At 41.3% G+C, this 13,311-nt stretch overlaps 1 protein-coding gene across 3 annotated transcripts in view; it reads right to left on the bottom strand.

Annotated features, from left to right (window-relative positions):
* Nucleotides 1–389: 389 nt before the first annotated feature.
* Nucleotides 390–13,311, bottom strand: part of EPHB6 (EPH receptor B6) — a 66,816-nt gene continuing 53,894 nt past the window's right edge. For all 3 annotated transcript variants that reach the window (XM_063148585.1, XM_063148584.1, XM_063148586.1), the window contains exons 7-17: nt 11,912–12,036; nt 10,726–10,888; nt 9,848–9,962; nt 7,064–7,119; nt 6,829–6,948; nt 6,181–6,428; nt 5,076–5,291; nt 3,889–4,038; nt 3,547–3,740; nt 2,151–2,306; nt 390–1,116 (exon numbers count right to left, since the gene is read on the bottom strand). In XM_063148585.1, coding sequence (XP_063004655.1) covers nt 1,008–1,116; nt 2,151–2,306; nt 3,547–3,740; nt 3,889–4,038; nt 5,076–5,291; nt 6,181–6,428; nt 6,829–6,948; nt 7,064–7,119; nt 9,848–9,962; nt 10,726–10,888; nt 11,912–12,036 — 1,652 coding nt within the window. In that variant the 3' untranslated portion in view covers nt 390–1,007. The remainder of the gene's footprint in view (nt 1,117–2,150; nt 2,307–3,546; nt 3,741–3,888; nt 4,039–5,075; nt 5,292–6,180; nt 6,429–6,828; nt 6,949–7,063; nt 7,120–9,847; nt 9,963–10,725; nt 10,889–11,911; nt 12,037–13,311) is intronic.

The following is a 13,311-nucleotide window of genomic DNA, read 5'->3' on the forward strand; positions in this document are numbered from 1 at the left end:
CTGCATTTTCTTAAAAAAAAAAAAAAAAGAAATCAAACTGTCCCTAATGGCTAGGGTGAGAAAAAGAGGAAGTATTTTTCAGCACCAAAGAGTTTCAGATTTTTGTCATTCTGTTTTTCATTGTATGGGGTTCAGAAGAAAGCAAAACCCAAGATCTGGGTACTCAGGATTTCCATATATCACAGGTTATGCCTTTCCTCACAAGAATGGGCTTGTGAGAACCAGAACCTGTTTGTTTCCCCCTTCACTTGCAGGTCTTGCAGGATGGATTCTAGGTATCATTGTTTATTCTCTTGCAGTCCCATAAATAGAGATGGGACTGTTCCTCACGTCAGCACAAAAGATTAGCAATTCCCATCATGGAGCATACCCAAGAACTGCACACGAAATAGCATTGAATTTCGATTCTTTACTCTGAACCTGAGTACCAGGTGACATCTGTTTTTGCTTACCACATGCTGTGCATTAGCTGGAACTTCAGTTCCGAACTGAGCTGGCACACCAAGTGATAGCCTGATGCTCATCTCCATCTGAGGAATAATCTTTCACACCACAATGGCATTCTTCTGAAAAGAAAAGCTAATTTTTTGTTGCCTTTATTATGTCTTTGCAGCTTTGCTGGGCTCTCAGCCATAAATAAAGCCTGCGGATGACTTTGTAAAGTTGTCAGATACCTTTCGTTGGCAGACAATAGGCAATAGGTGCTTGTGATCTGTCCAAGCCATTATTTCATCTCCACCCTCTGTTATTACAACTTTCCCTCCCCAAACCCATTCCCAATGTATGACATCAGCCACACGTAATTGTCACCAGTCATTCAGTTCTGCTTTCAAATCACAGCAAGGCTTGGTTTTTGTTCATGGAACAGGACACGTGGTGTGCACTCTCTGGGTGCATTAAGTCTTCAAGTAGCATACTGACATCTTTTCCTTACATTGAAAATCGCTCTGAATTCCCCCAGGACCTTTCCAGAGTTTGAGAGTAGTGGAATGAGGATGATGTAAACATCACACTTCAACTGGTTCAAGTTGATTCAAATGGACTCGCATGAGCTGGATGCTGTTTAGAATCTTCTTCTGGTGACCAACGAGGGTGATTCCAATACGCTGGATATCTCTGCAAAGGAACAGAGGACACAGAAGTTGTTAAAATGAACTGCTTGTTCTGAACAGTCTCAGTCTATTTTGCTGTAGATGCAAATAAATGTGGATGGATATGTGCGTGTGTCTATCTGTGACTGAGAAACAGCTGACGAGGTTTCTGCTTTTGCTTGAAAAATGTGTGTGGGTGGAGGGGGTGTTGGCAGAACTTGGTAGGTACAAAAGGAAGCAGTGAAACTGGGCCACAAAAAAGAATCAGAAGGCTGATCTCGTACAGAAAAAAAGAGAGCTGGAGTTGTTCAGTCAGAAGAGAAGGCTCCAGAAAGAACTTTCTCAATCAATATATAAAGGGGTCTTACAAGAAAGATGGACAATGACTTCTTACTAGGTGCTGTAGTGACAGGAGAAGGGGCAGAGGTTTGAAACCGTTGAAAGAGAGCAGGTTTAGACTGGAAATAAGGAAGGGTGGTGGGACACAGAAACAGGTTGCCAGGAGAAGTTGTGGATGTCTCATCCCTGTAAACATTCAAGGTCAGGTTTGACAGTGCTGTCAGTAACATCATCTAGTTAAATGTGTCCCTGCTTATGGCAGGGGTGTTGGACTAGAGGATCTTTAAAAGTCCCTTCCAACCCAAACCATTCTGTGATTCCAAGAATGTTTGTTTTCCTGGATCCTGTTTTTTACATAACACTTCAACACAGTATATGGTGTGGCTGGTTCTACACATCTGCTTAAAAGTGGTTGTTAGTATCAGTGCTAGCTGTCATGAACACTGATATAAACAGGCTCTCTGCAACACTGACAATACATTTTCTGATGCACATTGGATCAGAATTGCTACTTACAGATACAGGTTACAAGTGTATCACAGCATGGGTGCCGTCCAGAGACCCTAGTAATATGCAAGCAACAGTAGCTACTTTGCTTTGGCTTCCCTCTCCTTTTCCATGTGTATGTATTTTCCATATAGCAAATTTCTCAGACGGCTTTCACTTTCTGCATGGAAAACTTAGTGTCTGGTATCTGCTGTTCCCTGCTCTGTTACTTACTCGAGAGTCATGCGTGATATGACATCAAATGTAGCCAGACCGGCCTGGTCAAAATTCTCCTTGTAGCGACCCATCTTGATAGCATCCAACCACTCGTGGGCATTGCTAAGGGAAGGGAAATCTGGAGGACAGTTGCTCAGGAGAGGCTGAGATGGTCTGCAAAAGAGGCAGGTTCTAAAACCCAAGTTATCAGCATCAGCTGAGCACACTAGTAAAATAAGAATGATGAGAGGGAGAGAATGCAGCCTCCAAAGAGGACAGAATGAAAGAACAATATTTGTTCTTCATGCCCTGGTTCCTGAAGTCCCACCTTGATGCGCTGTTTTTAGACTTCCAGTGTCCCTTTTTCTGCCTGAAAACAATCAACCAACCCAAGAAATTGATTCTCCCTTCCCATTGCCTGTATTTTCTCAGACACATTCTCTTCCTGTTGCCCAAGATCCTTCCACATTTTCTTGGTCTAGACCTATTAGCTGGGCAATGAACTGCAGTGAGGAGGTTTCTGAAAGAGACCTTATATACCTTTTCACTTTTGTGACTAGGTCTCTCTCTCCTAAATGTTCTCTTTTGGTCAGATAGTGACCTATGACACAATGAGTGCGTTATTTCAGCTCCAACACCTATCAGATAAAAGACTTGCACTAAAAGGCTGAAGAGATTACTGTTTACATATGGTATTTGCTCTTTTCCTCATCATCTGAACTTGACCCAGAGCTTTAACACTCTTTAGGTGCTGCTTTTAGTAAACTGGGCATCACTAGATACTTTTCCCCTTCCCCAGCTGTGGAGTGCATTCCACTGATACAAGATTTATAACCACAGGGAAAACCCCTCCAGGCCAGCAGGATGTAATTTCGTCATCAGCCCAGCAGCCAACTAACCTTGGCACCATTTATCCCTCCAGAGACTTCTTCTTTGCTGACCTCCTGCCTCTTGTTCCATCAGACCGCAAAATGCAGTTGGGAAAATATGGGATGTAAGCTGCAGTTCTAATTATTCCCACGTAGAGACTTCCTTCCCTCCTTAGGCTAAGGTCTTCTTTTCCTTCATCATCTCTTGTGCTCACATAATATGGTGTGATCGCAGAATATCTCGTGCTGCTGCACCCAGATGTGTCCCTCCCTTCATTCCCTATGATCCCTCAGTCACTCAATCTCAGTGCAACTCATGGAGATTTTTCTCCTGTCATATTCAGCACTCAGAGCTCCCCGTTAACTGAATCAGGATATACAGTTCTTCCAACCTGCTTCCTCTCTTTTTTTCCACTTCCTGTTTGTTCCCAATCTCAAATGACTGGGTTAGGAAAAAATGATATAGCCTGATTTCTGGCTTTCCTTTCCTCATGATGCCTACTGAGAGACAAGTCCTGTTATTTTGCATTAAATCCCCATCTCACCTGCTGGTCCCAGTGCCAACGGCTTTGAGGGCCGATGGCTTGCGAATCATTTTATCCAGGGCACTGACTATTTGCTCAAATTTGGGTCTCTGGACCCTCTCCTTCTGCCAGCAGTCAAGCATCAGCAGGTGCAAAACAGTTGGACAGTCTGGGGGTGGTGGCAAGCGATAGTCCTGATCAATGGCATTAATTACCTGCAGGAAAAGAAGAACAAAGCTTTATCACAACTGGGAAAATAAAAAACAAAAGAGCTTCAATAATTCGGTGTGTGTGCCTTTCTTCTGCTTGAACTGATACAGCACAGGCAGGCAGAAGTAAATCCTCACCACTTCCAAAACTTACATCCTGATTGGACATATCCCAGTAAGGCCTCTCACCGTAGGACATCACCTCCCACATGACAATGCCATAGCTCCAGACATCACTGGAGGAGGTGAACTTGCGGTACTGGATGGCTTCAGGGGCAGTCCAGCGGATGGGGATTTTGCAGCCCTGGCAAGCAGACAGAAAGCAACCAGAATGTATTGAGATAAGGACTGCTTGTGAAAACAACATCACTGAAACAATCAGATGTTAGCAGCACAACACAGCCTGGAGCACGGAGTGACAGTTCCATTGATTTGGTCTTGGAAACATTGCTGGTTTTAATTCATACAATGTTCAAGGTTTCCACCTTGTTTTGCTGACAAGTGTAAATGAAAAGAGAGAATCGTGTCTCCATGATGCTACAAATCCCATGATTTTATACTTTCACAGCTTTACTTCACAGCATTTGAAAGTGGCATACAGCAGAATCCTCCTGAGTCACAATCATTTGGAAATCTAAAACCGTTTAAATAATGCCAAACTGCAGCACTTAGGGACAGATACACTGAGTAGCTAGCATTAACTCATTTCCCTTTCCATCTTGACCTCTCTAACTGCAGGTATGACCTGTAAGATTAAATACCATTCAGGTGCTGGGTCTTCAAAATGCACAGATCTAAAAATTGTTCCACTTTTCAGTGACTGAATTCTTCATCCCCTTCTTTTTCAATCCACCTGCTATACTCCCACACTTTTTGTAGTATGTGTGACAGGTGTCACAACTTCATAGGCAATAAGCTCATTTGATGGTTGGTTGTAAGCCCATAAATACACTTAGGTCATTTATCTTTTCTGTAGGAAAAAGCCCAACTCTTTCTTCAAAGAGTGGCAGTATGGGATTGTAATCTCTCCTTCGGTCCTTTATCCTTCCTATAAAAAGCTAATGAAAGGGGGAAGATAATAGCTACATCAGGCTGTGAGGTTTGACCTATTCACCATCAGGCCACAAAGAACAGCACCGAGACTTTACATGGCAGAGTAGCTCAGGTACTCAGTTATTTTCCATTTTTACTGCTTTAAAACAAATAGCCCACAAGACAGAAGGCTCTACTCCATGCTTCTCTATGGTCTTAAGACAGAATTAAGAGGGTACACCAAACCAAGGAGGAACACAGGAAAAATTCTGTGAGCACTACACAACTCCCACCACAGCAGTGACTCACCAGACCCCCCGTGTAGGTGGGATTGGAAGCATCATCCTCCAGGAAGCGGGACAACCCGAAGTCTGACACCTTGCACACCAGGTTACTGTTGACCAGGATGTTTCGTGCTGCCAGGTCACGATGCACGTAGTTCATGTCTGACAGGTAGCGCATGCCGGCTGCAATCCCCCGCAGCATTCCCACCAGCTGCAGCACACTGAACTGCCCTTCCTTCTGCTGCAAGGCACGAGGCAAACACAGGCTCTCATGGCCACAGAACATCAAGCCAACAGGGGAGAGTAACAAAGAGCAAGGTAACAATGTGGATGTATGAAATTAGAGAACACACAATCTTAATTTCAGCCCAAATCTGCAGGTTCAAGGACAACACATAACAAAGGAGGGTGGGCTTAAAGCAATGAACCTCAAATAAAATCAGACATTGGTGAACGAACTTCTCCTGAAGACAAACCTCCTCTTTGGGCCACATTCCCCTTTAGCATCCTACACCTAACCTCACTAAGATGGCTAAATGAATGTGTGCAGACAAATCTGCTTGTACTAAGATCTTTACAATGGTCTCTATGCAGCTCTACTCAATGTGCTATTCAAATTGTACCTGCCAAAGCATTTCTGGCTGAATGAACACATGAATCAATAAAAAGGAGAACTGAAGCAGCTATACTACATTGATTGTCCATATTTGTGTTTCATTACTAGAAAACTTGAAATCCAAAAATAACTGCAAGTTTCATTACTTCATCACAATGTTAAAACTAGAAAATATTCTGTGAAATAAAGTCTGAAAAATGTTATTACAAAGGAAAAATTTGGAACATGTACATAAGCAACTGAAAGGGTGTGTACAAAGATTTGGCACTGTTAACATTAATTATTGAAGAAGTCTGAAATACTGAAATTTTATATGGTTGTTGAGCCCTTGGAGTATTTTCACCATGTTGTTCTGAAACCACTTACTGTGGCTATTTGCTATAATTTCTATTGCACCTGAAGAGGGCAACTGAGGACTTAGACAGGAGTGAAGAAGGACAGGCAAAATTATCAGGTCTGAGACTGGCACACAGCAAGATGACGAGGTTAGTGGTTGTGGGAGACTCTGTGGTACCCTGAGGAAGGAATCCAGCGATCCGTTCTCCATGAACTCTGTGACAATCATGACTGGTCGGCTCTTGGTGACCACCCCCTCCAGGTGGATGACATTGGGATGCTCAAACTGCCCCATGATGCTGGCCTCGCTCAGGAACTCCCGCCGCTGCTCCTCTGTGTAACCTGACTTCAAGGTCTTAATAGCTACCATGTATTCACGCTTCCCTGGATGTTTCAGGCGCCCAAAGCACACCTCTCCAAACTCTCCTGTCAGGGAGGGAAGAAACATACCTCAAGTAAGGAAACACAGCAATGGATTTTAGTCAGATGTACTAAAGCATTCTACTGTGGATGACTTGGGCAATGCATACAAATGAGGTTATGGGGCTCTTTAGATTAAGTCAAAATTTTTGGTGAAGGTTGGAGGCCACTACATCTTTGGTGTTCAAATGAGGAGTTTTGAGTCTTCAAAGGGTGTTTTCAATTTGGCTTCGAGCCAGCATCTAAGAGTTAGTAGGTTAAAATGAACTTTGGTAAAAATGAAGGTTTAGATATCCTGAGACACTTGATGTACCATGGATCCATGGGTCCACTTCAGGCCAGTACTGTGCCAGGACTCAAGGTGAACAAGAAGGCACTTCAAACACTCTGCAGATTCTCACACTACCTGATCCAATGACCTCCTCAATCTTGATGAGGGACACATCAATCTCCTTGGCAAATTCTCGAATGGCTTCATTGGGATCTTCATAGGTTGAAGGATCAATGTAGTACTTCACTCCAAGTCCTGCAGTGGGGGAAACAGCCCAAAACATAACCAGGATCAAACCCTGAGACACACAGGTACTAATGAGTCCTAGAAAGAGACAGGCCCTTGCCATCTGTTGCTCAAACACACTTACCTCGTGCACCGATATACTGCTGCAGGCGGTCTGTGTATGGGGTCTCTCGCCTTTTACTGCAGGACACAAAGGAAAGGAAAGTCAAAACACACACAAGAGTCTCTCATCAGATGCTGGGGTAGGCTTCTCAGTGCAAGGCTCAGAGAATCCTTCAAATTAGGGGTAGAAGACGGATATTAAGATCCTGCCCATCTCCTGGTAACCAGTGCATGCTTGCTTTCTATGTGGTGGCTTTTACACCACTGTTGGCACCCCCACATTAGAAATGACAAATGATAGGGCTTTCAACACTACCCTGAAAAAGAATATTACAGTTTAACTTTACTGCCTTGGAAGTTTTATTGCTATTCAGGCTAAATTTGCATTTTAATTTAATTTAATTACAACAAATTATTCTTCTCAATTATAATGTATGCCTTCTTCTGTGATGCCTTTTAAGTTCTTCAAAAACATTCTAAGAGCCATTTACTCTATGTATAGATCTCCCCCAATTATTTTTCCTCCTGGCTTTGTTTAACAGCATTTACTTTGGCCATTCTATTCATAAGTATGGTACCCAAACAAACCACACAGACCCAAACAGATGGAAATCTGTTCCTTGATGTGACTTTTGCATGTGCAGGTCAAAACAGGTATGGTCTTTATTATTGTACGTTTATTGCATATATGCATCTAATTTCCAGTAAGCACAGATCCTTCTCAGCACAGGCATTTATCAGATTTCATTCTCCTTCTGATTGTGTATGATTCAATCATTTATTTCCCACAAAATCTAATTATTTTAGAAGTTTCATTCTATTCTTTGTTTGCACTAAATCTATTTGCCATTTTCAAGCTACTTCCTTTGTTCCAAGCAGTGTTCATTTAAAAAAAAAAAGTATGTTTCATGCTAGTTTCCAATCATCCTATTAATTAGACCAGACTGTAAATCAAACCCTACAGTATCCTGCAGTATCCCTGCTGTCTGCATGGATTTGTGTCAACTCATGTTTTGCTGTTTCAGCATGAGACCTTTTAGCTGCTGATTCAATTAGCATTTGAAGGCAAAGTATCATGAAACATTATGTTACTTTTCTTTATGAACATAAGTAATTCTGACATTCTAACAGCTAACTGTATTATTCTTACTTGTCAGACTTATCTCTTTAAATTCTGCTTTCAAATCCACAGACAGCTTTAACGTCAAAATTTTTTCTCTTGTGCAAAGAAATCAGCTTTGCTGGGAGCCTATACCTAAGAGCTCTAATTCTGTTGTTGAACCTGAAAGTCAGGTCTACAATAATGTTTTTTATAGATTATCTAACAAATTAATTGTTTTCCATATAAAAAGCCAACAAAACAATTAGCCAAAATAGACGTTTCACAGTGCATATTGCCTGAAAAACGTGTACCAACAATTTACAAAAACAAGTTAAAGTCTTAGCATTTGACTCTAGATATGTTCAACCTTTTAAGGAACTACTCATTTCATCTGGTGTTCTTCATTTTCTGCATCTTCAAATTTTCTTATCAAGGACAAATTTAAAATAGAAATTCAGTATCTCCACTTCTTCTGAAAAGCTGTCTATTAACTGTACATAATTCTTTAAGTATAAATGAATGTATTTTTTATGTTTCCTCATATGTATATTTACAAATGCCATTAATGTCTTTCCCCAACACAGTTTTGGTAATATTAACTGATTCTGGGTTTTGTTTATTTTTTTAGAAAAATATATGCTTTATTGAGTTGTGCACATAATATCACATTTCCAGCTGGAACAAGAAATTGTATTTTTAACAGTTCAAAGTAACAAAAGGAAGCAACATTTAAAATATAACAATATGTGATAATTCTTTTCTTTCCAGAAAGAAAAATATTAAAAGAGAATATACAAAAGAGGAGAAAACAAATGTAGAAAAGAGAATAGAACAAAAAAGAAATCATTAAAACTAGACTTCACTTTCTAAAGTTAAGTAGTTTATATATTTTTTTTTTAGGTCAGCAGAAAAAGCTAAAAAGTCCCTCTTGTGAAGAGGCACAGTAGAGCAAAGACACAGAAATCCATTACTGACAATCTAGGGGATTAAGTTCAAACCTCAGTAAATTCAAGGAGCGGGTAATGACTGTTTCTTTTCTTCAAATAACAAAACCCCCATTGTTTACTTTTGTACCTCTATAAAAATAGCAACCCTCACCTTTTTCTCTTTAAAATTTCTGTCCTTTTTCTTTTTTTTTTCTGTAACAGATTATCTCGACAATCTTTTATATGCCCTTTATTCTTTTCAAAATGGAAAGTGGTATTTGCTTTCTTTAACCTGCATTTTATGAGCTAGTGTTCCATGGGGTTGAATAGATTTTATTCTTCAGCAAATGAGCCCTTGTGTTTTGGTCCTTGGTGAAAGGGTATTTATCACCTTCTAAATAACTGGATATGCATACTTATTCCACCAGTCCTTCTCCACTACATTGTTTCATTCTCCACTTGCTTGCCTAAATTGCAATTTACAGTCCCTCCTTCACAGTGATGCATTTAAGTACCTTCTGAGTAACAGCTTTGAAATGCTTTCCTTATGTTCATATTGCTAACTAGCCAAATATCAGCTAAGTACATGAGTGGTTTACCAAAGGAGAGGCTCGTCAGATAGGAGTAATGGGGCAGGATCTTTCCTTAATTAGAGAATGGCATCTCAAGGGCATCTGGATAAATGCAGATCAGGCTGTTTCCCTTGGGACGGGGTTATGTTGCAGGGATAAGGAAGTTCCACTGTCTGAAGTGCACATGAGCAGGTCAAGGAATTCACCTCTTGAAGATGATGGCAAGGATGGCAATGGCAGCAATTACCAAGAAGGCCAGACCCCCGAGCGCTGAGCCCACGATCAGCGGCAGTCGGTCCTGCACCATCTCCGAGCGCTCCCCTGCCAAGGAAGACACACACACACGGATGCAGAGGACAGGAACTGTGCAGCTTCCCTTCTGCTCACCGAGATCTCTCCCATAATTCCAGCCCTACCAGCCCTTTGCTCCCCAGTCACTGTGCTTCTCCAGCACCTTCTTTCCTACATCTGAAAAGCCAGTGTTCCCTCTAAATCCACTTCCTTTCTCTCCCCTGGTCCACTGACAGCTGACAAGCCACTAAAGAACAGGTTAGCTCTACACCTGGGCTGTATCTCACTGTCCTCTATTAATGTAGCTTGCCAATACCTTTGATCCATACCAAAAGGATGGTGATCCTGCTGGAAGGCAAGCTCCTGCACATATACCTGTGTCCAATCTACCTTTGTGTCCTCTGTCCCACCTGTCTTTTAGACATTCTCAGAGTTTTCAGCTGTAAGATGTCCCCATGACAGCTGAGGGCCAAACTACAGCAGTATATAGTGCTATGTACTGCCACATCTCCCTAAAGAGATTTTTACTGGCACACTGCACCTGCTGGTCAGAAGCACAGAGGCAACAAAGAGCAGGGCTGGGGAGTATGGCAGTAGCATAAACAATACCCTCTGACAACATGAAGCTCCTCTGAGTGAACAAATCTACATATCCAAATTATTATAAACAGAAATACAAGTTGAGTAGGAGTGTCTGGTAGCAGTCCTCCAGGGGATAATACACTCCAGGGACACAGGCAAGTGGAAGGTGATCATGTGCAGACCTGAAATGGCACAAAAAGGCAGTACTTACCTCCTGTTAAAGTCTGGAAATACATCTTCCCACTGTAAGGGCCGTAGCCGACTGCTGTCCTAGCGCGCACTTGGAAGGCATAGATCTTCCCTGGGCTCAGACTTGATATCGTGGCCATGTTGGTCTCACTAGTTAAGGTCAAGGAATTATCCTCATCTTCTGCCTGTGAATGTCAATGACCAAAAAGGAATGTGAAACTTCTGCCTACACTGCTCACTCTCCTCATCAAGGCATGACAGTTTCCATGTCAACCCAATATTCTTTGAACCTTTACAGAGCCTCCCAACAACAGCTGCTATTCCAGACCTTACTTCCTCTCACACTACTCATTCCTCACTGCTGCTTTTCATTCCCCCAGGCCTGGGCTTCCCACAAAGCTCTGCTAAAGACTCTCAATCTAAACAAAAATGAAAGACAAAACTTTGTCCTATGGTTCACTTTCTATAAACTCCAAACTCGTGTACTCCCCCAGGAGAATTCAGAGCAAGAACACATGTGAAGCTGTATCCAGGAAGCTGCTATACACATCATCACAAATAGCAGTTCTTTTTGCCACTAAAAAATAGTAGCCCTGCAAAATCCTGCAGAAGTATTTCTGTGAAAGACCAGTAATATGGAATGGGAGTTTCTCTGAACAGCCCCACATATCTCTTCCCCTCAAGTCAGATGGATTAGGAGTGACAAGACATGAGAATGGAGGATAAATTTGTATTTGCCACCCTGTAATTCCAGCACACAAAGAGGTATTTGCCACTTAGCCAATGAAAGAGGGCATTTCTTCTCATAAAATTTCTTAGAGATGTCTGTCCAGGCATAAATGAGGACACAGGATTTCTCTTCATAAATGAATGACAGATTTGCAGTGAATTCAATTCCAGTAAATATATTTAGAAACTTTAGCTCCTTCCACTGTTATCAGTGTCAGCTGATACTAAACTTAATGTTAGCTGCAGCTTTTAAGCTTAAACAAGCATCTTCTTTTTCCTTAAAATCTGTCTTGTCCCTAGATGTTTCCAAGTTGGGAAATGCAGATGGACCGATGCCAGAAGACATGTATATCACAAACTTCTGGTATTGCTAGTTTGTTCCTTCCTCATAACTGAAACTTTTTTTTTCCCACCTTGCTCATTCTGATGCAGGGGTGCATCACCCAGACAGAAAGTGCTCAGTGTCCCTTTTTGCTCACCTTGTCAAAGTAGCGTAGCTGGTAATCCAGGATGACCCCATTGGGCTGGTCTGGCTGAGGCCACGACAGTGTGATGCTGTTGGTAGTACGACTCACCTGATGCATCATAGGCACAGCAGAGGGGACTGGAATAAAAGACAAAAAGGAGAGATTGCAAAGGGATAAGCTTAAAAATGAGCTGTATTTGAACAGTCCTTAGGATGAGTTATTAACTTAGGCCAGCTCTTCCCTTAATTTTCCTTAATTTGCATTATGAAATACTTTGTAAAATAACCAGAAGAAATCCAGGCACAATATTACTCCGCTGGGGGATACAGTCATTGACAACTCAAGACTGAAAGGAAGTGAAGAAATCTACATCCAACTGATCACACAGCACAGGAGTTAAGAAATTATCTATATATTAGCTGGAATATAATTCTGATCTTCAAATGTGCAATTTATATGTGCAAGATGAGAAGGTGCTCCATGCCACTACCTTAAGAATACAAAGAATACAACAGTGGTCAAAACAAATGCAGAGCACATTACTTCTCTTCTGCTCCTCCCCCAGACTGTAATTCTTTTCCTGGGGGAAAAAAATCAAGTATAGGCTACCAGAGTAATGGAGGCCTTGTATATGAAACATGTATATGTATATGTTTCATATATATAAATGGAAAATCTAAAGAATGGAAATCCACTTCTACCAAAATCATCCATGAACCCAGCTGCACACACATGCACACCCTCTAGGTTCATACAAAAGCTAAGAGTGTATGAGTTTCATCCTGGGAAGAGATTTCCAAGCAAAACTTTCAGGACAATTTCAGAGGATCCAGCTCTTTTTCCACAAAGCTCTTCTCAAGTTTTGCTTTCTCTCTGCAAAGAAAACGTCACATTGCCAAGAAACCTACAGGTAGGCAGCTAGGGTATCCTCATTTTCCTAATGGATGCAACATTTTCAGCAACATTTAAATTCTCCAGAAAAAGCATGCAATGAAAAGTTGCCACTAAACTCCACTGGTTTTAGAAAATAGACATAAACTTCCTTGATGTGAAGAATGAAGCAGAGACATTTGGCAAATGATCAAAACCTGCAGAATATAATTTTCTTCCCTCATTAATCGTGAAAAAGATAAAAGGATTGTTTTTAATAACAAGATAAAATTATTCTGAAAAGCATATTTCAGATGGGCTTCAAACAGCTCAGGCAAGTGGGAACTAATTTAAAAATGTAAATGAAACAAAGTAAGAGTCTAAGCAATAAAATACTTTCACTCCTTGTTACTCCTTTTACTTTTTACCATTGCTCATCCTTCAAACAAGATTACACAACAACCTCACCTGCCAATGAGAATGTTGTGACAAGAATGGAAGAGAGCGACAATTAACCAAGACCATATGTAGCATTTAAAATG

The sequence above is a fragment of the Melospiza melodia genome, chromosome 2 (genome assembly GCF_035770615.1).
Source record: "Melospiza melodia melodia isolate bMelMel2 chromosome 2, bMelMel2.pri, whole genome shotgun sequence".
Classification (NCBI taxonomy): Eukaryota; Metazoa; Chordata; class Aves; order Passeriformes; family Passerellidae; genus Melospiza; species Melospiza melodia.